Genomic DNA, 26,264 nt, shown 5'->3' with positions numbered 1-26,264 from the left:
GCAGAAGCGTGTATGTGAGGGTATTTTTGGTGTGGCTTTTTTCCTCTTGCCCCGTGTCGGGCGATTGCCTCGATCTCTGCGTTAGGTTTTATATGATTTTTTAAAAACCAGAAGCCAGAGAATAAATCTGCCCCCGCGGTTCGTTCCCCCCCCCACCATTGGGGAAGGGGGAAGTTGGAGTTGGTGCGGGGTGGGGGGATTCTCTGTCCCCACCCATCCCCCTGGCGGCGGCGCCCACGTGAGCTGGACGGCCAATGGGTGGCGGGTGCAGGTTTAACTATGTTTAATGTCAGATAGCAATAAAGTAGAAGCTGCCGGTCGGGCCCCGCGGAAATGGGCGAGCATAATCTCCTGAATCCCGGGTTTGTGGGGCCGCTGGTGAACATCCACACGGGAGACACCTTCTACTTCCCCAACTTCCGCGCCTCCGGGGCGCAGCTTCCCGGGCTGCCTTCGCTGTCCTACCCGCGCCGCGACAACGTGTGCTCGTTGCCCTGGCCGTCGGCGGAGCCGTGCAATGGCTACCCGCAGCCCTATCTCGGCAGCCCGGTGTCGCTCAACCCGCCCTTCGGCCGCACGTGCGAGCTGGCGCGCGTGGAGGACAGCAAGGGTTATTACCGCGAGCCGTGCGCCGAGGGCGGCGGCGGGGGCCTGAAGCGTGAGGAGCGCGGGCGCGACCCCGGCCCAGGAGTCGGGCCCGGGGCAGCGCTGCTGCAGCTGGAGCCGTCGGGGCCGCCTGCGCTCGGTTTCAAGTACGACTACGCGGCGGGCGGCGACGGTGGCGCGGGACCCCCGCACGACCCGCCCTCGTGCCAGTCGCTGGAATCCGACTCCAGTTCGTCCCTGCTTAACGAGGGCAACAAGGGCGCCGGCGCGGGCGACCCCGGCAGCTTGGTATCGCCTTTAAACGCCGGCGGCGGCCTCGCGGCCAGCGGTAAGGACCCCGGCCCATTCGCGAGGCTACTCCGGACGGGACGTCTGACCCGGGGTGGGCGGGGGGCAGTGTAGGACTGAGCTAGGGCCTCCTGGGGTGACAGACTGTGTGGTGAGGAAGCGCTTCTTTTAAAAAAGGGAGTGGGGGGGGGAAGCCCTATAAACATGTAAATATCCCCTTAAAAGAACTAGAGATTCCCTTCTTCCTCGGCCTGCAGCTGGAGGGGGCAGGGAGCTCCGGAGAAAGGGGATTCTGACAGACTTCCCCAGGCCTGGGGGCGTGGGGACCCAGAGGCTGGTCCCTGCCCTCCCAGGGCCTCTCTTTCCACCTTCCCACAGGCCCCCATTACCTTTTTTTTTTTTTTAAAGAAAGGCCAGTGGTTGACTCTTGTCACTCGCTCATGTCTGTTCTAACTAATCAGGACCCCATCCTGGAGGATGTGAGAGGAAGGGGCCAGGATATCCTGGAGAAGAAGAGGTTTGGGGAGAAGTGAGAGGATAGGAATTTAGAAGGTTCTGGGATACTGCAGTGAGAAGTAGGGGAGGCAAGGAGAAAGAGTGAAGGGAGAAAAAGAGATTGATGAAGGCAGAGGAGTTGGTGGGGATGGGAGTCTTCCTAAGAGAGGAGAGGAAGAGCCTGGGGTCGGGTGTTAGGCCAAGGTGAAAGGGGCTGGGGAAGGACCAACGGTACTGGGCTTGTCACCTCTTGGTCTCCTGGCCAACCCTGCTGGTTCGTCTCCACCCAGGCGCGCCCTGGTACCCGATCCACAGCCGCTCACGGAAGAAGCGCAAACCCTATTCGAAGTTGCAGCTGGCGGAGCTGGAGGGCGAGTTTCTGGTGAACGAGTTCATCACAAGGCAGCGCCGGAGAGAACTCTCAGACCGCTTGAATCTTAGTGACCAGCAGGTCAAGATCTGGTTTCAGAACCGCAGAATGAAAAAGAAAAGACTTCTGTTGAGGGAGCAAGCTCTCTCCTTCTTTTAGGGGGCAAGACACGGGCACCAGCCCCAGACTGAGCCTGTCTCTGGCAGAGAGCAAGAGGGGGCACTGCCTGGGACACAGTCCCCGCTTAGAACGCCAGGCGTCTCTGGCAGGTCCTCCTGGGACGTCCTCTTGTCTGTTTTGTTCGTGGTTCCCTCCCACACACCCCCAGCAGACCCTGCCAGGTCCCAGAGAGAAGGGAAGAACCCAGCCAGGGAGAGAGGAAGCCCACAGCTGCAGGCAGGGGGTAGGGGCAGGGAAGGCTGAGGCGCTGGGGAGGGGCTAGTTTGACGTGGGACTGGGGCGTTGGGCCTCCTTCTGAAGATCTGGAGGAAAGGTGACTCAGGCGTCCCCTCCCACCACTTTCCTTCCGTGGTCTTAGGTCTGTCTGCCTGCAGGAGTAGGCGAGGGCGGGGACAGTGGGACCAAGGCTCTCAGAACTTGCAGTTATTGGGGTTAGGAGAGGCTGAGAGGAGGGAGCAAGAGTGGAGGATGGGCAGAGAGCAGGGAAGGGGTCAGGGTAGCTCTGGGAGGGCAGAAGAAAGTGGGGGAAAGTAGGAGGAAGTGTGGTTTGGGAGAACAGAATGATCAGCAATGTCCAAGTCCGCTGGGGTCTGGGTCCTCCAGGCCTGGACGCAGAGCAGGCCGAGGCATAAGCATTTGGCAGACTCGGCTGTGGACAAGGTGATCAGGCTTTTGTCCCCTCTAGGGCAGGCCACCCGAACCGTCTCCTGGTCCCCGGCCCTCTCCCGAGCCCCCTGCGCCCATTCGCTCACAGGTGTGCTGTCATCCACTCTTCTTCCTGCCGCTGAGGCGGCTGCGGACCGGAAGCCGCAAGCGGGGAATTGAGAGCTGAGCGGACGCAGCCTCAGGTTCAGTAGCCACCCCAGGGACCCCCACCTGGCCCTCCGGGAAGCCCAGGAAGCTGTAAAAGGAGCTGCGAAGCGCGGCATTGATTGGCCGAGAGAGTTTCTGGCAGCCGCTGCAGATTCTCCCTTCGCCGCTGGCGTTCACGGTCACGGCCGGCCGGAGGCTGGACCGGCGTAATTTACGAGGCGGGAGGAGAATCAGCCCCTAAAAGGGGCTACCGGCCGCGGAGGCCCCCGCTCAGCCCGGGTTTCCCAGGCTGGTGACAATGAAGGAGGGGGCGCTGCAGCCCCCCACCCAACTCCTTTCTCTCTTTTACCCACCCCTACTCCACCTGCTACCCAACGGCGCCCTTTGTCTCAGGATCCGCTGTCTCCGCCCCCAGGCCAGGGAGCCGAAGATTAGGAGGACCAGAGAAGAGGGAAGGGCACATCCCCCAAACCCACTGGAGGCCAGAAAGTGGCTTCTTCAGCCAAGGGCCTTTTATTCATAGCCCCCTTCAGGCCCCAGCCCCAGCCCAGTAGATCCCAGGCTGGCTTCCGAAAGAGAAGCTGTGAAGGAGCCCCCCTGCCTTCTTGCACTCTGTTTTGATTCCCCTTGGTGAGAGTCCCCCAAGCTCCCACCTGCTGACCCACCCTTGCCAGGATCAAGAGGGTGAGAAGCAGGGGAATGATGGGAGTTAAGCCCAGCCTGGACAGTGTGAAACTGGCCTGCCAGCTTGGAGTTCTTCCCACCTGTGGAGAGTCTCTCCTTCCATACCCTGGAAAGGCAATCCACTCTCCCACCAGATTCAAGTCCCTGTGAAAGATTGTGCAGAGGCATGGGCAAACATACAGGCACAGCTGCCCAGTACAGCACTCGGCCCACACCACTCTCCTGACTGTACTTGCAAACAGGCAGCCTCATATCCCCAAATACAGCCCTGCAGAGTAGCCGTACAATCACATACCCTCATCCCCCACTGGGCACCTGACACACTTCCCCACCCACATTAACGTATGTACAAGTTTGCAGAAATCACCACCGTTCCAGCTGTTTGCACACTCCCCTGTGGGCTGGCGCTGGGTATGAGGCACTCCCCTCTTTGCCTGGTCACCCATGTACCCCTTCATACAGCCCCTCCTGTGACCTCTTGGTCTCTGGGGTGCTGGATTTGAGTTTCACCACTCCAGCCTGACTCTCCCAGCTGAATAAAGGAGACCAAAACACTTCAAAAGGGGTGGGGGGACAAAGATATGCAATATTCTCTTCCTGTCGCTTTAAACTTGATTTCCATGAGCTTCTCTGGCAATCTGTGTCTTGTTCTCTGTGTCTGTTGCTAGTACCTAGTGTGATCCCTGTGGGTAGATACCCTCCTTTCCTCCCTCCCCGACTCTCTGTAGTGTGCCCTCCTATGCAAACGTCTGTCTCTAGCACGTTTTCCCTTTATATAGTCCTTGTACAGAGTTGCTTCATCATATTAATATTAATAATAATAATTAAAACATGATGGTATGATGATGTGATTTTTTTGAGAGAAAAATTTTAAACTGGCTCCATACACATGGTCTCCTATGCCCAGAAAGAATGGGATCCCCAACCTCCTAGCTGTTCCCCCACTTTGTTTTTTTCCAGCCCAGGTGAATAATAAAAATAATAAACGTATAATAATAATGGAAGAGCAGTTGCAGGGGCAACAAAAATATACAAGCAACCAAGATCTGTTGCTGAGCTGCCATCTCCAGTCCCAAGCAATTACTAGCAGAGAGAAAATTGGGGGATGGTAGATTGGGGGGAGGAGAGGGATATCTTAGGAGTCGTGGGGTTGTAAAAATAATGTGGACAGCCCGGAGGAGGCTGAAACTACCTTCAGGACCACAAAAAGGAAGTCTGAGCTGCAAGATCTCCAAGAAGTGAAGCCAGGGTAGGGGCAAGAGCTGGTTGGTGCTGGGATGGTGAGAGTGTCATGGGTTGTTGGGTCCACACTTCACCCTGATGGTTCTAACCCTGTGGCTTCACTCTGAGAGCACATTGTGTGCACTGCAAGATGACTGGAGAGGGTACTAAAGACCCCTTGAAGCTGGTGAAATAGGCTCCGCCGCTGTCAGCTGCGGCCTCTCCAGGCCATGACAGAGAGAGGCCCAGGTCCAGGCCAGAGTCTAGTCTCAGCTGAGCCCATGAGTCCTCTGCACCTCCACCTCACTCCTTCCTTATGGATGGGATGCCCTCCCTCTGCCTCCACCCGTGAGCCTCTGATCCCCAAGTTTCCCTTTCTCACAGCCAGGCTCCAATCACGGAGTCTCCTCCAAATTACCCCTCCACCCTCCCGGGCCTGCTCCAGAATAACAAGAGCCCCCCTCTGAGCCCAGCCTCCCCGAGCCACGCCTCCTGCCCTGAAATCTTTCTTTCTCTTTCACCGCTCCTTTCTTTACTTCTGCAACTAGGAAAAGTAGCAGATTTAGACCAAACCCCATCCTCCCTTTGCCCCAATCCCCTGCTGAGTGTGCATCTGAAGGATTCTGGCCGGAAGGAGATCCCAAGCTTTGAGAGTACTCCTATAAAGGGCCCACAGAGTTCAGGGGAGGCTGGGGACTGGATAGCTTCTGGCAGCCTTGAGCTGGTGGTGTAGGGGAGGGACTGAGTGGTTGCCCTTGAGTATGAATAAAGATGGGGGGAGGTCTGAATCCCAGTGAATCCAGGCAAGAGACTACCCTCTTCTTAAGCCACATCTATACAGGAAGAATTAACAGTGAAGGCATTTCTGGCTAAATAGGAAAGAGAGAATTTAGAGAGGTCAGGAATAACTGGCCTTTAATTTATTCCCTTGATTTATTCCCAGAGACACTGCAGATCTGAGAGAGAAGGTTCCTTGTTGGGTTTTTGTCTATGCAGGCCCTGAGACTCAATAACTGGGGAAGCTGTCAGAGAAGGAAAAACACTATAACCTCCTCCCAATGGCTGAATAACAAGTCCTTGGGTCTCGTGGCCAAAGAGAAGGTCATGGCTGGAGCCACAACCCAAATACCCAGGACTTGGCTGAGCTCTGGATCTGGGCAAAGATTGCATCTATTTTGCAAGTATTTGTCTGGCTTAAGCCCTCAAACTACAATTTACTCCACTGATTTAAGACAAAGCACCCTGTGTCTCTAACTGGGTCTTGAGGAACAAGAAAAGGAGAGAGTTATCTGGATAATCCAGGTAGAAAAATAATTTCACTGTTGTGTATGTGTAAGCTTATGCCATTCAAATGAGTTGTGTATTTGGCCCTGATTATCACCCAGTTCTACTCCACTCTGAGCTGCGTAGTAGACGCAGCTAGGGTATTTAAAGCCACTATCGAGCGGGTGGGAGATGGGCCCGGCAGCCCGGGTTCTGTGGATGCTAATGCAGCCGGAAACCCGGCGCGATCGATGGCTCAGACCCAGAGCGGAGCAGGACCGCCGGCCCCGATCTTCGAAAAATCAAACCCCCGGGACCTTGGGTTCCAGACCGGCCGGAGCTCCCGCCCATCCTCCCCGCCATCACCAGGAAAGTAGGAGCGGTTTTTAGGCCCCCGACCCGTGCGGGAAACGCACCCCGGAGCCCCCAACCCTCTCTGCGCGGCGGGCACAGGGAGGCGCCGAAGGTCCCGGTGTAATTTTAGCGCGAGGTGGGCTGCTAGGCCTGGGATCCCGCAGCCGCGTATAAGCCGAGCGTTAGGCTCGAGCGGCCGCCCTTCGGTATATGCCTCCGGACGGAGCTGCCGGTTTTCCGCGTAGAAGCGTGCGTCCCGGGCCCTCCGCCACCGGACGCCCAGCACCGCGGCAGCCGGGGGCCGAGCTCGCGATCGCCGCTCAGGGGAGGCCCCGAGACAAAGGCCCGCCGGCCGCTGGTGGCCGACGCGGGCGCCTGGCCGCTCGCTCCCCGCCCCGCGCCCGGAGCGCTCCGTGCCCCGGCCCGGCGGACAGGGTTCCGGGGCCTCAGTCCAGTTCCCCGCCCGCCTGGCCCGGCCTCGGCTCCGGTGTGCCCGGGGTACCGGGGAGAGGAAACCCAGCGCGCCTCCCAGCCCCGGCCCCGCCGCACGAACAGAGCCGGCAGCTCCGGTCGCCGCGCGAGGGCCGCCGGCTCCCGCGAAGGACCGGATGACCCCTGCTGGCCAGATCCGCGGAGGCCGCGAAGACCCGGGCCCGCCCAGCCGCTCGGCCCTGAGCCACAGCCCGGGGGGCGGGGGGACGCTCCGTGGGTTTGTGGGTGACCTCGAAGAACAGCCCGAGTCCGAGGCGCTGCCGGGCTGTGGGAACCAGGCCTTTCTCCCAAGTGCCCTCCCTCTGCTGGGCACGCGGCGTCCCCACAGCGGCGGCCCGCCCTCCCGCCGGGTTCGTCACCGCCGGCGGCTCTGCCCCAGGCTCCGAAAGCCTGTGCCGCCCGAGGGAGCCTGGCACCAGAGCCGAGGAACTGGGCTTGGATGAGACCAAACGCAGCGGACCTTTAGCCAGTGTGACCCAGCCGGTTGCCTGGGGGTGATTTCTCCTCTCTGAGCCGGAGCCGCTTCCTGGGGACTCCGAGATAAGCCTTCCGTTTGTCAGTTTCCCTGACCCGGAGTGGAGAACTTCCTTCAAGGACCGGTCTGTGCGGAACTCACCGGCAGTTGTTGCTAGAAAAGCTCCCTGTGAAAGACGCATAGTCCACATTCGGAGCATGGAAAAGATGTTCCACAAAATGCACGCTTGACCATACTGCCGACATAACCGATATACTGAAACAGTCTAAAATGCACAGAGATCTATATTACATGTACATTCTGGGCATGGAAAATATATTTCTCTAGAAAATATACATATGGAGGCACTCTTATCTATTGTATGGGAAAACGACCTCCTGGGAAAAGATTACATATAGCATGTATACCCATCACATGTAAAAATTCATTTACATAGATTAAACAGTACACTTGCACACATCCTGCGCAGGGGAGGTACAGTCCTACATCAATTTAGCTACATGGATGTATACACTCCAAAGGGCATATAAAATCAGTACATGAACAATGCATCCAGATATTAATATATCCACATTAAAAAACTGCATGGAAAATATACATCATGTTATTATATATACACAAAGTGCCTATCAACCCAGTGTATGAAAAATATATTCTGTGAATTATGTTTGTATACATGGTGTATGTGTACCAAATACATTGAAGTACATACTTTGATTTCACATATTACTGTATCTATAATACACATTTCTCTGGCAATCTTAAAAACAGGCATTGGCAATGACATTCTCTATCAGCTGAACCTCTTTTCTGTCCTGTATTTCTATCATTTCTGTCTTTTACAAACTCCCTTCTGTGCCTACGTGGATTATTTATATGAGTGGTCTTCTATCTCTATTTAACTGTTGCTTCTCTTGTCTGAGGTCAGGGTCTATATTTAGAGCCCTAGGTCCTGTTTGCGGCAGGCTCTGACTGCATAATCACTCCTGTATGGAATTAGCATTGTAGAATTACGTTACCCCTTCTGTCTCAGGATGTGTTCTTCTAGACACAAATACAGTCACTCTGAGCTGCCAGTTAGGAAAGGGGGAAAGAAGGAAGCGCAGCAACCAGGTGAGGTGTTTAACAGGCAGGTTCCGGCTGTGTGCTGGGCATGCAAGGGCTTCTTGAAAGCTAAGGTTTGTTTAACTTTTTTAAAATTTACTTTAAAAACTCAAGTCCAGGGAGCAGTATGAAGTAAAGGCTGGATCTTGTGTTCTATGCTCCTCTCAAATCCGAGAGCAGCCCCACTCCATCCCAGATGACCAGGAAGAGGACTCCGGCCTGCCCAGCTCCTCGACTCCGGTTCCCATCCTTAACCTTGGCCAGGTCTACACAAGCAACTGGGAAAGGTTATCCAATAACCCAAGTTTTTCTCAACAAAACCCATTCCCAACGCTTTTTCAGAGGCAGTCATAACTTAAAGTATTTTCTGGAGCTGAGCTAACTCCGATCTGGCCCCCTAAAAATGAGTCCCACTTGGGTCTTTCTTTAGCAGCTAAAAATCCTGGACTACATGACACACGCCTATGGAAAAATTCTTTGAGAGACAATACACTCACACCCAACAGAGATATTGTTTATGAGTCGATAGGTTCCATGTAGATGCGGCCATACTTTACTGTCCAAAGAAATCAATTAATTAGTGCCTCACCAGTCCCCTCCCCACCCCGCCCCCGCCGGCCGCTGCTTGGCTGAGCTCGAGCGGCAGAGATAGATGTGCGTGGCCAGCTCGCTGGTCTTGTTAACAAGCCTCGTCATAAAGATGGAATGATAAGGAAAGCGAGGAAGCCCTGGTGGCCGCGAGGGGGGGGGGCTTCGATAGCCCAGCCCGACGGGCTGTGGGACGGCGGCAAATCGGAACCAGAGCGAGCCCAGTGCTGCTCCTGCTCCAGCACCAGCACCGAGGATCACCGAGGATCTGGTGTATCCAGTGTTCTCCCCTTCTGGGGTGGTCACGCTGTGACTCAAATAATTCCCTCTCCCCTCCCCTTTCCTGAGTTGTCCCTTTTCTTCACTGAGCCCCAAATTAAAAAAAAAAATTTTTATAAAAATACATAAACCTCTGTCCATGAGTGCCTGTCTTGCCCTCTGCCACGTTTGTTCCGGAACCTGCTGCCTCCTTCTTTCCCTGCATTTCTCCGCGTGGTTCCTTTTCATCTCCATCTGGCGCTCTCTTCCCTCCTTTGGCTCTCTCTCTGGCTTCATGGTTGCTTTTTCTACCAGGTTGGTACTGGCTCAGGCCCCAATGAGCTTGTAAAAATAATACAAATACCCCCTGGTTATCTCTCGGCAGAGTAAACACCCCCAGATAAGCCCAATGGAAAACAAAAAAAAAAACAAATAACAACAACGAAACACTCCCCCCAAAAAAACCCTTGGATATAATTGCTGGTTTGGGTTGCAGCACTTAATACTGTTTATTCTCACCAATGTGCATACTTAACAGAGAGATATTGATATTAAAAGGCAGGGGGGAATTAATTTTACTTTTATAGTCATCTATTAAGAGCAGAGGATGATCTGGGTCTCCTTTAAAGGGACCGGAAAAAGGGAGGAGGGAGAGAGAGAGAAAGGGAGGGGGAAGGGAGAAATATGACTGAAAGCGAACAAAGATCTTTGCCTGAAGAAACAATGTAACACTAGACAGAACTATAAAGTATGGGAATGTAAGAACACAGGACTCTCTCAGCTTCTCCCATTTGGAATCCTGTCCCTTGCACTTCCTGCTGAAATCTCAACCCTGACTACACAGCAATATTCAAGGAAGAATTCATGCAATTATCTGGATAATTGTAGGGGGAGAGAGAAAGAATTTCCCTTTGATTGTCTGATCCTCTCTGGTGTCTGTGCAAAGGAGGAGGAGAAGTGGGATGTAGGAGGGGAAAGGAAGTGGTAGGGTCTCCCAATATGACCCTATCCCCTACAAGATGGCTACTCCTAAATCAAGGAGGTCCTAGGCAGGCTTACAGATTCTGGAACATACTCAAGAATGGACACAGATTCACTTTCATTTTCCAGGATATTTGCTTGGCTTTACATTGTCTGCATAGATCTGCCTCATCCAGTATTGCAGTTATCACAAGTAAGTAAATAATAGATAATTATAGGGGTGTCCATAATATCATTTATTTTATAGCCATACAAGATATGATTAGAGTTAATGTCGGAGGCTTTGTTGGAGCCTGGGAGGCAACAAGAGGCAAAGCAGAGAGGCCTGGATAATCTGTCTCTTTCCTATTTTCATGTTTGTGGGAATCTCCAGAAATCCCTAATTCTCTAAATTCCCTCCCCAAAGGTCTTAAGTGAAACCTCTAGGATTTTAGGGGCTGGAAGCTGAGAGAAGGGCAAACAACAATTTGGTCCTTAAGTCTCCCCCTTAGTCTCAAGAGCAGTGGTCTCTGCTCTCCCCATACCGCCACAAACAAGGGCTTCGTCCTCCATTCAAGACCACTAGGGTCACAGAGACTTGGCGGGTGAGGCCAGTGAGAGGAAGACAGAGTCTTACCAAAACCAAATTCACTGCCATCCTCAAGTAGGCACTGGGCCCAGAGTGAAGCCCCTATAATCCCAAATTGGCCCTCTTTCCTGGACCCCCTTCCCCAGGGATACCTGGATGGGGGCAGAGGCCAAGCTAGGGCTGTGGAGGTCAGCTGGGGTGGGGATGGGAGAGTACTGAAAATATTTATTCTTGTTTCCAGGATTCAAAAGATCAGGAGAGAGAGAGAGAGAGAGATTGCAGTAGAGAGCTGGGCAAGAGAGAATCAAGGGAAACCATGAAACCAGCAGGCAAGAATAAAAGGAATGAGTGAAAGGAAAGGGGCAGGAAGAAGAAAAGCAGGGGGAAAAGAGAAAGAAGGGAATAAAAAAGAAAAGGTAGGAAAAAGTGAAGAAAAGGACAAAAGAGAAAAAGAGGAAGTGAAAAAAAAGGAAAGGAGAGATTTGATAGAGAAAAAGAAGCAGGGAGGCAGAGGCCAGGGTCGCCTGGGCTCTGCCTGGCTGCCTGCAGTGGTCTGGGTGGGCGGGGGGCGCCCTGACAAAGTGAAGGTCAAGTTAGCATCCTACCTTATAAGGAAGGCCGTCAGTCCTCCATTTCAGCCTTTCTTTCTGCCAGGACGTGGACGTGGCATTTCTGGTCTTGTAAACACTGGACTCTTTGGGGCCTTAAAAAAAATAAATAAAGACCCCCCCTCCTTCCTTTATTGGGGGTGAGCTTGGCCGGCTGGGGGAAGCAGTGGACAGAGAAGTCAACTAATGAAGACTCCGGGAAACTTTTCTCTCCTTTTCTCTCTCTCTGGCTCCGCTCCCGCCAGCTGGGGCCCCCTCCCTCCCTCCCTCCTCCCTCTCCCTCCCTCCCTCCCTCTCCCTCCCTTCTCTCCCCACCCCAATGCCTCTTTTTCTCTCCGTATCTCTCCGTCTTCCGTATCTCTTGCCACCGTCTGTAACTCTGGGCTCCATCTCTCCACTCCCCCCTCCCATACGCAGACTTCTAAATCCATTCCATTCCACCGCGAAGCGGAGCAAGACGTAAGAATTGGAGAGAAAATTAGCCGTCACAAAGAAAAAAATGTTCATTTACAGCTTAGATGTCTGACTATTAAGATTTTCTTCGAAAACAAGGCGGTACACTCGGTAAGGAGGAGGGGAAGTGCGGCAGCAGGAGTGGGGAGGGCTGATGAAGCAGGAGCCTTGTATTTATTTATTTCTCATACCCAGAGGCGGAAAGAAAGGGGGAAGAAGCGGCAAAGCGAGAGAGAAGCTGTTGAACCAGGCAACTAGCAAAGTAGGAGGCTGCAGCCGAGGGACGGGGAGCGAAGCGCGCCGCGCTAGGACCCTGTAACGCGGCTGCGATCCCTGAGCGTTGAGCCGGCTCAGCCTAGGCCTTGGGTGCGGAGAGACAAGTCTATTAGATATCTGTTGGTCTGAGACGTGGGGGAAAGGCAGGGGTGGAGGGAGGCAGGGAGAGAGGCGGAGTAAGGCGACGCCGCTGCCTGCCCGCTGGAGGGAAAGCGAGTTCCGGAGTGGAGGCGGCGGCGGGCTGGGCTGCGGGAAGCCGGCAGCGGGCAGCGGGCAGCCGGCGGGCTCAGGCGAAGGAAGGCGGCCGAAGGAAGGAGCCTGAAGTGGAATCATTGGCCCTCTCCCTCCAGGGTACCAGGGTAGCAGCACTAGGGGACAGAGAGAGAGAGAGAGAGAGAGAGAGACAGAGAGAGAGAGAGAACAAACATGGCATGGAGGTGTCTGTGAAGGGCTCACCTCTTTCCAGGACCTCACAGCTTGTTTTCGCCTGCTCTGCGCCCACTCAGCCCTTTTTAGGCCTAATCATTGCTTTTGAAATGGGAATTCTAATGGCAAGGGAAGGGAGGGATGAACTGATGGGGGGCTTCTGGTTAAAGCTAATGTCCCACAAACCCCTGCTGGTTGTCACCTACACCCTTCTCAACTGGAGTCTGGGATCAGTCCCCTCCCACTTGACCTACCTGGTTGAGGGTGCCTAAGAGCTATCTGGGACTTGAAGTGGGGTCTGGGGCCCAGGTGGGAGCTGCCAGGAGCGGTGGGGGCAGGCAGGGAACTCTCAGGCCTGTATGCCTGGAGCGCTGCCACCCTGTGTTCTGATCAAGAGAAACAAAGGGGGAGGATTTGATTATCTCTGCTGGTGTTAAAGGAGCCTGGCTTTCAAAAACAGCCTCTGACCCTGAGATCTAAGGTGATAAGTGTCTCTCCCACTGACGTTTAATCTGGGCAAACGTCCTACTGCCTGGACTCAAGGGGCTGAGGGGGTGGCCAGGGTGAGGACAGTTGCTGCCAGGAAGCCCCAGGGAGGGAGTGGCAGGCCCTCTCTGGCATTATCTGGAGTTCTCTGGAGAGTATCTTTAAAGGTCAGAGTGGACTGGGGAAGCCCTTTCTGAGGTCCCCCTCAGCCCAGAGAAGGGGAGCCCCAAGAAGGGAGGGAGTTTACTACGAGCTGGGAGATTTCCCCCTAGTGTGGGAAAGGCAAAGATAGCCAGACCTCATCCTGCAAAAATGTATTTTGTGACCGTGACAGAAAATTGGTAGTCACTTGGGAGATGTAGGGACTTGCAGTGAGCGGAGCAAGGCAAGACGTTGTGGTGAAGGCAGAGGCTGAGGTGTGATTTAGGGTGGTGCAGGAATCTGAGGGAACGAGACTGGAAAGGTATCACCCAAACCCATTTTCTCAGAGAAGCCAAACACACACACACAATGGGCCCAATACTGAAAAACACCAGATGATCTGCTTCCAAGGGACATAACAGGCCAAGCGGATACAGGTTAATAAAACCCGCAAAAGCCCAGACAGGAACACTTAAAATGCCCGAGAAACAAAGCATACCGTGACAGATTCTCACCCAACACACAAGTACATGCACCAGAGTGTTCCCAGGCACAGACAGACCTTCCCCATTTCGAGCCCTCACCCTTGGACCCTCAGGTATACCTGCCCAGCTCCAAGAGCACACACACACTTGCGTCCCCTCCTAAACCCACCCGCAGAAACCCCTGGGGGCAAGGGGGCGAGCACTCAGCTGCACGCACGCCCCACAGAGCCAGGCCCGTGTCTCCTGAGCTTCAATAATGCATGATCCACACCCGGAGATAAAAGTCTAGACAATAGACGGTTGTTTATGACAACGAGGCTCTCCAAGTTTGGGGCCAGGCGATAAATCTCTGGCGAATCTTCTTGTAACTCAACTTCTGACTGTAGTGACCGGAGAACCACGGAGACCGCAGAGAGGAGAGCAGCAAAATGGGAGAGACTTTTGAATCGTGAGCAGAAGGCGACTTCCCCGCTGGGGCAAGGGAGTACAGGCGGCCACATTCTGCCCCACGTGGCAGGTCCACACTGTGGAAGCTTTCGGATCAGGCTTCAGAACACAGGCGAGTCAGGTTTCCTGGCTCCCGAAACTGGGGAGAAATGGCAGGGCCTGGAGGCTGGGACTGACCCATGAACAATTCTTGCTGCAGGCAAAGAAAGGGTCTTTTTGTGGGTGACAGGAATCTTCTTGCTATGTGTCACCTGAATTTTTTCACCCCATGCCTGCGCCCTCTCTCGCTCTCTCTCTCCTTTTCCTTTTTGGGTTGATGGGCTGTTCCCTTTTGCATTTTCAACCCAGGCATCTGATCACAAGTAAAGAGCCACTGAAGTTGATCTCATAAAAATGCCGCCAGCTCACTTTGATCTGCGCGGACTGGGTCCGAGCCTAAGTAGGCGCTGAAGCTGGGGAATGGCGGCTCCGGCCAACCCGGCCTCCACTGGGCCAAGAGTTCGGAGATCTGGGTGGCTCAGCACTGCAGTTCTGCCCAGAAAAGGCATTTTTTTGTGTGTGTGTGCTGTTGCAGCTGAGTTTGGAGACCAAGGTCCAATGGTAGTGGCTCCATTTCCAGACCGCTTTTAAGACATTTCCTTGATTTTAGAGCATTTGGTGAGGGGCCAGTGAAACTGGCTCGTAAAATGGGACTTTTATTGGGAGAAATGGGGTCGCGTTGCTAGCCTCCCGGGACAATCCCTCCGCTGAGGAGGAAAGGGGGTGGGGCTGTGGGGGCAGAGGGGCTGCCCTTCTCCCTCCTCCTATCCAGGGGCCGGAGGAACCTTGGAGCAGCGTCCTCTTAGGTGACCTGAATTGGGGCCTTGGGATTGGGGCAATGGCCAGGGCTGAGGAGAGATGGGAGTCTGAGAACTGGCGGTCCCTTTCCCTTCTAGTTCCCTGGCTGGGGGTGGGAGGTGTCACAGGGTGCAGGATAAACCGCTGGCCTGAAAATCCCCAAGCACATTAAAGAGATTATTATTAAACTCAGTGGCATTGCAAGGGAGAGAGATTTGTGCAAAAGGATGCAATCCTCGCTGGCCCAGCCTCGGATCCACTGAAGGTGTCCATGCGCTGACTGCCTATCTCTTTATTGACCCCACAGAGACTGAACTTACAGACCAGAGAGTTCTAAGGGCCCCCTTTCTCCAAACTGGGGTTTCCTCCCAGTTCTTGATCTGTGGGGGGGACCCCTTTCCCTACCACAGTCTGCTCTCTCCAGAGCAGCAGCAGGAGGTGGACAAGCTCTGAGGGGGCCCAGTACTGTGTGTGGGGTGCTGGGCTGGGACCTGGAGATACTGCCCCCTTCTGAAGCTACCTCTGGTGTCTGTGTGTGAAAGGGAAGAGTCTGTCGTGGCCCTGGCCAGAGTACCGAGGCGGCTGCCCAGACCGCAGCTGCCTGCTAGCCGCCAGGCAGGCAGGCGGTGCTGAATGAGGCCACCCAGAGCCAGTGGGGCGGGCAGGATGGCCCTGCTGAGGAGGATTTCAGGTGAAAGCTGGGACTCCAGTAGGTGGAGAGGCCACAGGCACCCATGAGATGAGGGGGGAAAGCCGCCTCCTCTCCGCGGCCTGGGGCTTGCCAGGGCTCCTGGGAATCAATTTGGGAACCAATTTTGGATTTTGGGTCTCACGTCGGGGGAGGCACTGATGCTCAGGGATGCCCGCTGGGGCAGGCAGCTCAGCCTATGCTTCAGGGTGGCCTGGACCTAGGACTGGGCAGGGAAGCCACTCGCCCACACAGTGGGCACTTTTGCCAATCAACGTCTCCCTGACTTCAGCAGCCAAGGCCTTCTCTCCTTGACCCCAGCAGCAACCTCCAGTTGTTGGGATTTTTAAAAGTTGTTAAAAAATTAAAAGTCAGACCAAAACTAGAAAAACATTTTTTTGAACTTTGTGCCTTAATTTTAGGGGGAAAAATGTTAATGTTCACAAGCCTCTATTGGGAGACCCTAGAATTTCCTGAACATCGACTCCTTTGACATTCTCTCTTGCCTTTCTTTTTTGTTTCAAGGAAATAGAGCCGCCAGCAGCTCCCTGTAGCAGCCTGGCTCCCTTTTATGGTGGCCCTGGAATAAACTTTGGTGGTCAAATTCAAGTGCTCAGGCCCACAGCTGTCTCCTCACAGGAAGCGAACCCCCTCCCCACTGTCGGCCCTGGCGGTGCAGAATTTGCCTTGGGGGCTTGGGCCCCACAAGGCCCAGGAGGCCAGGATTGAGGGGGAACCAGGGCCCTGGGGGAAGTGGGGAAAGCCAGAGTGGAGACTCTGAACGCTCATCCACACCTCTGCAAGGGATAGGGGTACCTCTCAGCTCCCTCTTACCAGTTCCTATCACTGTTTGGGGAGCATTTTGCCTCCAATAAACTCGAGTTTAATGAGGAGAGCACAAACCCCATAAAAGCCATAGTCCATAGTTCCCCATCATTATAATTAAAAATGCCGGCCCCAGTACACCCTATAAAAAGAGGTAGGGGAAAGAGGAAAAGCAACAGATTTTTTTTTTCTTGCAGCCTTCTCGTTAGCAAAGCCCTGATCTAGTTCCTTTTTGCCCTTAGTTAAGACCTGGCCCTTAGTTAAGATCCGGCCAGGACTAAATGAGGGCTTGGGAAGCCGTGCCCAGCAATGAATGGGTAGAGGGATGCTGGAGACCTGTCCCTGGGTATGCCAGAGCCTCCCCGAGAATGGGACCCATGGCCAAGGCTGTTCCAACCCAGGTGTTGCTCTAAAGTAAATTTGAGGAGACAAGAGGGTTGGGAAAGAATGATTTGGGAAGGGGTTGTATTTGGGGTCAAGGTACAATTTTTTGTGTCTTCCCCATCTACTATTGGGGCCTCAGTACCTTGTCAAGTTCAACAAGGAAAATCAAATACAAATAATATTTTTAAAGTGGAAACCAGTTTCAAACAACAGTTAGGGGTTAAAAGAGGGTTTGAGCCATTTCTGGCTTTTCCTAAGGCTGCGGTGGACTGCGTCCCCGGGGGCTTCAGTTCCTCCTGCTGATCTGAACAGAACAGATCGTGCCGTGGTGGCTCCTCCTTGGATGCAAGGTTGCTTTCTGCTTGTGGGCAGTTGCTCTGGCACCCAGTCTAGAACCTTTCAATAAACCGATTTTCAGCTGCCCAAATGTGTCCTGTGGGAAGAAAGGCAAGGAAGTTCAGAAGCGCTGAGTCCACCTCTGGGGTCACAGCCATCCAGGAGGTTGGCAGGGAAGGGCAGGACTGAGAAACAGGAAAGTGGCACCCACCAGGGCCTGGCTGCAGCCCCCCGGGGAGTGGGGAGCAGGGCTGGGTGTTTCCACTAGAAAGTGACCTCTGGCCCTGCCCAGCCCACCCAGGGTCCTCAGTTCCCTTCCACTGCCCTGCTGGTCTATTCCAGAGACCTGTACCTGGCCCCACCATCCACCTCACAGTCCCCAAATCATCCAAGGATAGGAGCCCCAAACCCAGTCCCTCCACCATATCCTTCCTAGAGCCGACACTGAGCTTCTTTTCAGTGAAGAAGCTGAGACCGAGCCACCAACCCAAAGGGCCCCTGACAGAGAAGACACAGGACTCTCATTCCAACCTCTTTCTTGCGGGTTTGAGACTTAAAAATCCACAGTGGATGTAGCTTTCTGTGCATTGATTGACAATAAAGTCAGGCATGAAATATTCACCCAGGGCCACTCTCTCGTACTAAATATTTAACACAACATTAGAGAAGGTTTTTCCCAGACTTCACCAGGCACCGGCTGGGCGGCTGGCTCACTGCTTACCACTGTTTATGACTAATCTGAGTCCCTAGCCGCCAGCAGCACAGCAAGCCAGACAAAGTTGGGACACTGGCTTGCTGCTGGGCCGCCTCACCTTTGGGAAACTTCAGATACACTTCCAGGGAGTCTCTCCAAAGGGGAAAGGGAGCCTTGATACCCAGCCCTGGCCAGGAAAAGAATCGACTTCTTCAAACTCTTGTAAACAGACGCTGTGACCCTCTTCAGGTTGGTGGGGTAAGAGTCCCTGAGAGTTGGGGGAAAAGATTCACATCTCTGGCAGAGTCAGGCAGTAGGGAAAGAGGTCCTCATCCCTAGCCCTGTCTTGGGCTGATTACAGGGAGGAGGCAAGACCCCCCCCATACGTGAGAACCCTCCTCCTTCTCCCAATCCTGGGGGGGGGGATAAAAAAGAGCAGCAGCTAGAAAAAAATACAATTACCCCCTCCTAGCCCCCGCCCCCGCCCATCCCACCGCCCACCCCACCCCAACCCTCTCTCTCTCCTCCTTTGCTCGCTCTGTGGAATGGAGAGGAGGGGAGTGTCAAGAGAAAAACGAATACAAATCTGCAATTGATTTTCATAATGTTTCTGCGGTGTTTGCAAACCAATCGCCTGAACGTCCCCATCTTACCTAAGAGAGAACCCCTCCTACGACTGCGAAGTGCTCCGAACTGATATATGACAATATCTACTTTGGATCACGTGCTCGGGGAGAGAGACTAAGACGGATAACGCGTCATCTCGCCTTCCCAAAATTTCCCCCCTCGCTAGATCAGGTCCAAAACCTCCATCTGGAGCCGGCAGGAGAAGAGAACGATGTTTAACTCGGTCAACCTGGGCAACTTCTGCTCGCCGTCGCGCAAGGAGAGGGGCGCTGATTTCGGCGAGCGAGGGAGCTGCGCCTCCAACCTCTATCTGCCCAGTTGCACTTACTACGTGCCCGAGTTCTCCACGGTCTCCTCCTTCCTGCCCCAGGCCCCCTCTCGTCAGATCTCCTATCCCTACCCGGCCCAAGTGCCCCCGGTCCGGGAGGTCTCCTACGGCCTGGAGCCCTCCGGCAAGTGGCACCACCGGAACAGCTATTCCTCCTGCTATGCGGCTGCCGACGAGCTCATGCACCGGGAGTGCCTGCCTCCTTCCACCGTCACCGAGATCCTCATGAAAAACGAAGGCTCCTACGGCGGCCACCACCACCCCAGCGCCCCGCACGCCGCCCCCGCCGGCTTCTACTCCTCAGTCAACAAGAACAGCGTCCTGCCCCAAGCCTTCGACCGTTTCTTCGACAACGCCTACTGCGGTGGCGGCGACGCGCCCGCCGAGCCCCCCTGCCCGGGCAAGGGGGAGGCCAAGGGGGAGCCCGAGGCGCCCCCGGCCTCGGGACTGGCGTCCCGGGCTGAGGCGGGGCCCGAGGCGGCCGAGGCCGAGGAGGAAAACACGAATCGCAGCTCGTCCGGTTCAGCCCACTCGGCGGCCAAGGAGCCGGCCAAGGGAGCCGCCCCCAGTAGGTAGCAGCGGCCGGGAAACAGACGGGCAGGAGGGAGGGAGCCAGAGAGGGAGGGCGAGAGTAGGGGGGAGGCGAGGGGAGCGGGGACAGCCTCGTGTTTTGGGTCAGTCCGATTTTATGTGGAGTTTTATAAGCATTCAAAGGATTTTATTATAACCTACAAAGCCCTCTCTCCCAACGACTCGACTTTTTACGATGGAGAAGGGGTGGGGAGGGAGGGAAAAGGGCTCTTTGGAAAAGCTGGGTGAACCCCCTCCCCGTTATCTCCCTCGGTCTGTGAAATTTTTAAAAGCGCCACCATCGCGGGCTATATTAACTTTGATCGTGAACTTAGAGGAGCATTTAAGGAAGGATGGGGAGCCCGGCTGCCGGGGGGCGGGAGGGAGGGGAGGGGTGGAGGGGGAGAAAGGGGAGGGCAAGGGAAAGACAGGGAGAAACTCAGAAAGGGGGAGTGGTGGGGGAGAGAGGCAATGGAGCAGAACCTGAGGCCGGGGAGGCCAGCGAGGGCCGCTCTGCTTCTTTCAAAAACTTATTTTCCAAATGTTCAAACTGTGTTCGTGTGTCCCTGAGCAGAAACCGGAGCAAGCCGGGGGTCAGCGGCGACAGGGGGTGGGGATGAGGCGGCTCAGGGCTCCACTCTGCTCCAGGCCTGGGGCTCAGCGTTTCTCTGCGGCCCGCGGCCTCTGCGCCGGCCTAGCCTGGCCGCGGGGAAGGCGCGGCCCGCCGGGCGTCCCGGGGCACCAGGGCTCCCGGAAGCACCTCTCGGGTGTCTTTGGTGCCTGCTCGCTCGCTTCCTCCCTGCCCCCCCACGACTCTCGCCCGTTCTCACTTCTTCGCGCCTGTTCTCCGCGCTTCCCCCAGATTTCGGGGGGCGGGGGGCGGTGGGTTTTCAGAGTCACTAGGAGGGCAGCGCAGGAAGGGACAGAGGAGCCCGGCTGAGCAGAAGTCGTGCGGGGGGGGGGGGGGCTGTCCGCGGGGGCGCACTTGGCCCCGGCTGGCTTCCTTCTCCCCCAGACTCCGCCAGCCCCGGCCGTCGTCCGAGGGGAGGGGGCGCGGGTCCCAAGGTGGCCCGGGATGGGGGACGAGCTCGCCCTGCCAGGAGGTCGTGGCTCGGCCCAGCGCTGCGCCCGCGGGAGGGCTGCCCGGCGGTGGGGCTGGGGTCGCCCGGGTCTCACGTGTCTCTCTCCCCCTCTCCTCGCACTTGCCCCCTCCCCTCCCCTCCCCTCCAGACGCCCCCCGCACCCGCAAGAAGCGCTGCCCTTATTCGAAATTCCAGATCCGGGAACTGGAGCGAGAGTTTTTCTTCAACGTGTATATCAACAAAGAAAAGCGGCTGCAGCTGTCCCGGATGCTGAACCTGACGGACCGACAAGTGAAAATTTGGTTTCAGAACAGAAGGATGAAAGAAAAAAAACTAAGCAGAGACCGGCTGCAGTATTTCTCGGGAAATCCTCTGCTGTAACCGCAGACCGGGCCCTTTGGGGGGAGGGGGGAAAGGGGGAGATTATTTTATTTTATTTTTATTTTTTATTTTCTAACTCGCCTTCTTTCCGCGGGTGGAAAACTGGACTGTGGCCAGGGCTGGCCCCCACTGCCGTTGCCCGCACTTCTTTCCGGAACCTCCTTCACCTTGGTCTGACTCAGTGTGGGACAGGGACCCGGCCTGGAGAGGGGGGTAAAGGAAAGTGTCTGATCCACGGCGAGTGGACACCGTTGGCGCCGAGGCCAAGAATCTTTATTTAAAAGAAAACACACCTCGCGACAATGTCTTGCTGCTTGGATTGGGTGGGGGGAGGGCGTGAGTAGTGGGCTCCTGAGCCGAACAATCCTTGAACTGCAAGCCTTCCCTTGCCCATGTGAGAAGCTCTGCTAGCACACCGTGTCTGCGAGAGGAGACTTCCCGGGCTCCCCGTCCCTACCCCACCACGCCCCACTGCTGGGGGGCAGCTAAATGTGATCCCGCCTTGCTGTGAAATTTCTGTTCCTTTGACCTGGTGTTAGGTGTGCAAAGTCGTGTCCTACCTCTGTCTGTGCCCAGGCCCTGCCCAAGCCTAGTTGTTCTCCCCCGTGAACGTGCAGAACCCTCCTTTGAAATTTCTTAACTGGTGCGTTGAGGTTTCCTAACCTTTTTCCAAGCTGTGCCCCAGTCCGCGAATTTATAGCTATAGTCTATGCATTTGTTACCTTCTTTAAAAAAAAAAAAAAAGATTGGGGTGGAAGAGGCAGTAAGTAGGGAGACGGGATTGGACGCCTCCCCCATGCTGAGGCCTGAATTTTTGTAAATAAATTTCACAAGCATTTCTTTCTACCCGGAGGGGATATGGGGAGGACTCGCCTGGAATGAGATTTGAATCACCCATCTCCTTGTGCGTGAGTGCGTGTGTATGTGTGCAATCCCCACCCGGCTCCTGTCCCAGAGGGATTGCTGTGAATTTTTTTTTTTTGGTGGCAAATAAAGATATTTCATTCTGTTCAATATTATGATTTTATTTGACCCTTTTATTAGCCCCTCTCCTCTTAAAACCCTCAATGCTCCCAAGGCGGAGGAGGTGGAAGCAGGCGGGCAGAGCCCAGCAGAGGAGGACAGGCGTGTGAAGGTGAGGTAGGCCAGAGCTGGCGGGCCTGCACCCCTCTCTCCACGGGCAGGGGCAAGAGTGGCGGTAGCTTCCTCCCGCTCTCAAGTTGAGGACTTTCCACTGAGACTCTTAAAGCTCTCATTTCTCACGTGCAGCTCGAGCTGCGTCCAAACGCCCAGCAACGCTTTCCGTTTAAGCACACGTTTGTTGTGGAGTTAATTGTAACCATCATCGAATTTAAATTTATAGGAATTTTCTTGGCTCCACCGCCCTCCCACCAGATGTCTCCGTCTGTGGCAGTTAAATGTGTAGGGTTGAGGGTAGGGCTTTCGTTTTTTCTTTTCTTCTTTTTCCCTCTATGAGAAGACTGTATTGGAATTTTTATATACAGTTTTGAGGGAGGGAAGGGAGAGGGGGAGAAACCAGCCCCCTCCCTTTCCTCACCGCGCCAGCCCCTGAGGGTGGGAGGGTAGGGCTGGGCCCCTTCCCCTCAAGCACAAATGGCCAGGCTCCTCCAGACACAACAAGACCCTAGGCTGGGGCCACCCTGATGTTTATACATTGGTCTCCCAGCATAGAAAGCCTCAGAGATTTGTAAGAGCTTGTCTTGGGGTGGGGCGCTGGGGAAGGAGGTGACCCATGAGGATGGTCACCACACCCATATATATATTTGCTGCATGTTTCTTCTGTATAAAGATAACCATAGTCCTTTTAGCGCATTCGTTGAGGGGACTCTGGCGATCTCTGTCCCAAATTCGTTATTTGGGGGCAGAGGTTTAGGACCAATTCTCTCATCTTTCCCTTTTCTTTGGAACTGTTCTTCTGTAATTTGAAGAAAATGTTTTCATCAATATAATTCTGTTGAGTGAAAGAAAAAAGCACCACGACTATGGACTATTGCATCTAGGTTCCATCGTTTTTGATGGCAGGGGTATCTGAATCTCTCATTTGTAAATGTAGGTCTTGAGACAAAATTTGCAAACTGGGGTGTATATACAACCCTACAATTGCCTCATGTGCCCACACACAAATATTTGTCGGATGCCTATGGGTGCACATGAAAAGGAATATTATGTGTACGCTTTTGCTTATAGTATGGAGTAAAACTGACCACATACACATCTAGGGCTTGTGTCCTCTGAGGTGTGTAACCACTGTCAGTGTGTAGTGAGTGTCAGAAGGAATGCAGCTGAGGATCGTCTCTGTGTGTGTGTGTGCATGCACGTTTGCATGCGCGTGCACTTGTGCATGAGAGATATCTCTAGTTATGATGTTTATCCACTAGTCATAACAAGGGCTATTGGCCTGACAGCCGTGCTTCCAATAAAATAGGATGGAGATAACTATATAGAATGAACCTGTTTATAAAGCAAAATAACTGATCTCTAAATGGCTCTTGATTTTGGAGAAAAATATTTAAAATCCAAAGCTACCACTTTCCCTGCAATGTGCAGCCCAGAAAAGATCCCCAGCTCTAGAAGGGATTTCTGAAGGAAGGCGGGGTGTCATGGTGAAAGAAAAACAAAAGCTTTCTATGATCCCAGCCCAGGAAGCTGCCAGTCCTCGGTGACCTTCTAAAAATTAGAAAAAAGAGGTCTCTGTCCCCCCAACAAACCCACCTTCGGGCCCCCGGGATGTCCGACCCCCCTTGGCGGTCAGGGGCACTCTGGGCTCAACCTTTTCGGGTAATCCCCTCCAGCCGTGGCGCTGCCCGGGAACAAAAGAGCCTCGTCTAGACGCCGCCATAAAGTGCCCCCACCCCACCCCGCGCCTCTAAACCCAGTTTCATTTCGCCCTTAACGACCCAATCTGGCCTGTGTTAGAAAACGCTTCCGCCCTAAATAGTAAACAAATCCGCAGTGGACAGTCTTGGCTCCCCCAACACACCCCATACCCCCACTCCATTACCCCCTTGCCCGCAACCTCCTTCCCCCCCTCTTCTCCTCCAGCCTTTCTCAGCTCCCAGTCCCCCAATCCCCCCCCCAACCAGTAAATAAACCCGAGGCCGAGTTCAAAGTTTCCCGGAGCTAAGGAGGAATGTTGGTTGTAAAAATCCAAGTTTATAGCGCACGTGGGAGTTTACAAGGGTATTAAGTGGTGTGGGCTGAGAGAGCACTCTGGGCCCCTCCCCCTCCCACTATGGGCTTTGGGGGTGCAGGGGGAACCTGGGGACTTGAAAGGAGAAGTGGGTTTGGTGTTTCTTTGTCACGCAGACCCCCAGGTTGCTGGGGGATGACGATGCGAGGGCGCCTTGGAAGACGGTTCACAGAGCCCAGCCAAGCGCCTCTGAGAGAAAGCCCGCAGGTTCTAGGTGTCCCAGATGGGGAAGATGGGGAGCTCTGCTTTAGGCAAGCAAGAAAGTTACAGACTAGGTGTCTGAAAGGTGAATGGAGTTGGGGATACCTGGAGCCGTTTCTCAATCGGAGGAGGAGAAACTACCTGGGGAATAATTTCTCGAGTGGATTGAAGGCAGAGAGGGGTTTTCTCACCAGGACAAAGAACTTTGAACTTCAAGGGAGTCAAGGGCGCCACCCCTTCCCTCTCCCCGCCCCTCTCCGGAATCTGTAGGGCAATTCGTTTCTGGGCCAATATTCCCTCAAGGGGCCAGCCCCTGGGGTTTCCTGTTGCCCCAGGGCTGGATAATGCTGTTTGTTGAACCCTCCCAGCTCAGAGCCCGCCAGAACTGTGTGCACGCGACTGCACTCTTTATTATTCATATAAACCTTTGGAAAAGGCAACGCCCGGGAAGTTTTTATAACTTTGTTTGGCATAAAAGTTTTACAAGATTCCTCCTCTCTTTTTAAAAAACTTAAAAGTTTTGGTCTTGCCATGGAACCAAGTCTCAGGGTCTCTGGGGGGTTGGGAAGAGAGAGGTTCTGGTGGGAGGGGAGTGGTGTCTGGAGCTGTATCTCTGACTAAGGCAAAACAAGGCTTAAAGGTTGGGATTAATCCTTCCTGAGCTCCACCTTGGATCCAGCTTTGGGGGCTGCTAGGAAAGTCCCAGCCACTCTGCTGTTGAGACACACCCTTAAAGAACCGCGAAGTTCGGACAGTGTCAATTAGACCAGGTCTTCCCCATCACAACCTCTTGTTCTCCTGTAGGCATCTCTCTCTCTCTCTCTCTCTCTCTCACACACACACACACACACACACACACAGCCCTGCACACACCCTCAACCCACTGCACAAAGTGGAGACCCATAACCTTGACTCAGACCATTAAGTTGGGGAGAGTCTCTGCACACACAGTCCTGCAACCCTGCCTCCTGCAAAGTCCACAAAGGGTTTGACGAAAGACAGAATTCAAGACGACAAGAAATGCCTGCCCAGAGGTTGCAGTGATTGTAGGACGGAGAGAGAAGGAAGGCCAGCGGGCTGCACTCCAGGAGCTTGAAGAAAAAAGGCGCCTGTAAAGGGACGTGGCCTTGGACTGCTAAGCCTGCGAGTGACCTCTTGGATCTGCCCCTCACCTGGGACTGACAGAACCCCGCTCCTTCATTTCCCCTAGCTCCAGCCTTGGGGTATCAAGTGGGCTCAACAGGGACTGTTTTAATGTTCATCTCTGGGAGTCAGGACAAAGATGGAGCAACTTCTCCAAAGACAGGCCTGGTGCATGAGGCTTCTTCAGGGTGATGGACTTGAGGATACCTAAGCCCTGGACCTGGGCATTCAGGGAGCCAGCATAGTTAGTCAGGATGTGCCCCAGCGCCTGCTTTTCCTTCCCTCTGATAGTGACTGCTGAGCCCTGGCCGCCAGCGGCTGACAGCTCTACACTTCGCCTTGTGAGGAGGCGAGTTAGGGCTGAAGGCGGGCGAAGGTCAACTCCAAGCTTGAGCAGTGGGGCTGGGAAGGGATGCTACTGAGCCTTGTGCTCTCCCCTTCACAGTGCCCAGCACAACAGAGAAAAACAAGAAGAGCTAGGGGAGAAAGTCAAGGGGAAGGAAAGCATTTAGGAGGAAAGAAAAGAGTAAAGAATAAATTGTATAACAAAGAAAGAAAGAAGGAAGAGAGAACTAAGGAAGACAAGAGAAAGAATCAGAAAAAGAGAAGGAAACAAATGAATTGCAGAGAAAAAGAGAAAGAAACAAATAAGGAGAAAGGAGGAAGATGGAAGAAGAAAGAAAGGGGTGGGGGAAAGATGGAAAACAAAGATCTTCAAAAAGGAAGTTAGCCAGTAAAGGAGGAGTGGGATTTTCTCCGAAGTAAGCCGGCAGACCGCAGCTCTGACTCCGGCTGGAAACACGACCCACTGGGCAACTTGGGCGCAAACCATAATATGGGGAGCAAGGCTCCCCCCCACCCCCGCCGCCCGCCAAAGACATCATCCCACCCGTCC

The 26,264-nt window shown here is 54.3% G+C and overlaps 2 protein-coding genes across 4 annotated transcripts; both read left to right on the top strand.

Moving 5' to 3' along the window:
• The first annotated feature begins 333 nt into the window (after positions 1-333).
• Positions 334-1,918, top strand: HOXC12 (homeobox C12). Its single transcript, XM_060113914.1, has 2 exons — positions 334-934; positions 1,680-1,918. Exons 1-2 carry the CDS (start codon positions 334-336, stop codon positions 1,916-1,918), a joined length of 840 nt encoding a protein of 279 aa, XP_059969897.1.
• Positions 1,919-11,677: 9,759 nt separating this feature from the next.
• On the top strand, positions 11,678-21,792 carry HOXC11 (homeobox C11). Of its 3 annotated transcripts, none has more exons than XR_009533788.1 (2): positions 11,678-11,912; positions 20,582-20,664. XR_009533788.1 is itself a non-coding variant. In XM_060112664.1 (2 exons), the coding sequence occupies exons 1-2, from the start codon at positions 18,665-18,667 to the stop codon at positions 21,093-21,095; spliced, it is 1,203 nt and encodes a 400-aa protein (XP_059968647.1). In that variant the 5' UTR covers positions 18,183-18,664; the 3' UTR covers positions 21,096-21,792. The 3 variants fall into 3 exon arrangements, 2 of the variants coding, with proteins under 2 accessions (XP_059968647.1, XP_059968648.1); XM_060112664.1 differs by lacking the exon at positions 11,678-11,912 and adding an exon at positions 18,183-19,353 and having other exon boundaries at positions 20,582-21,792; XM_060112665.1 differs by lacking the exon at positions 11,678-11,912 and adding an exon at positions 18,183-19,349 and having other exon boundaries at positions 20,582-20,890.
• The last annotated feature ends 4,472 nt before the right edge of the window (positions 21,793-26,264 follow it).

The sequence above is a fragment of the Mesoplodon densirostris genome, chromosome 11 (genome assembly GCF_025265405.1).
Source record: "Mesoplodon densirostris isolate mMesDen1 chromosome 11, mMesDen1 primary haplotype, whole genome shotgun sequence".
Classification (NCBI taxonomy): domain Eukaryota; kingdom Metazoa; phylum Chordata; class Mammalia; order Artiodactyla; family Ziphiidae; genus Mesoplodon; species Mesoplodon densirostris.
This window is presented reverse-complemented; position numbering and strand designations above follow the sequence as displayed.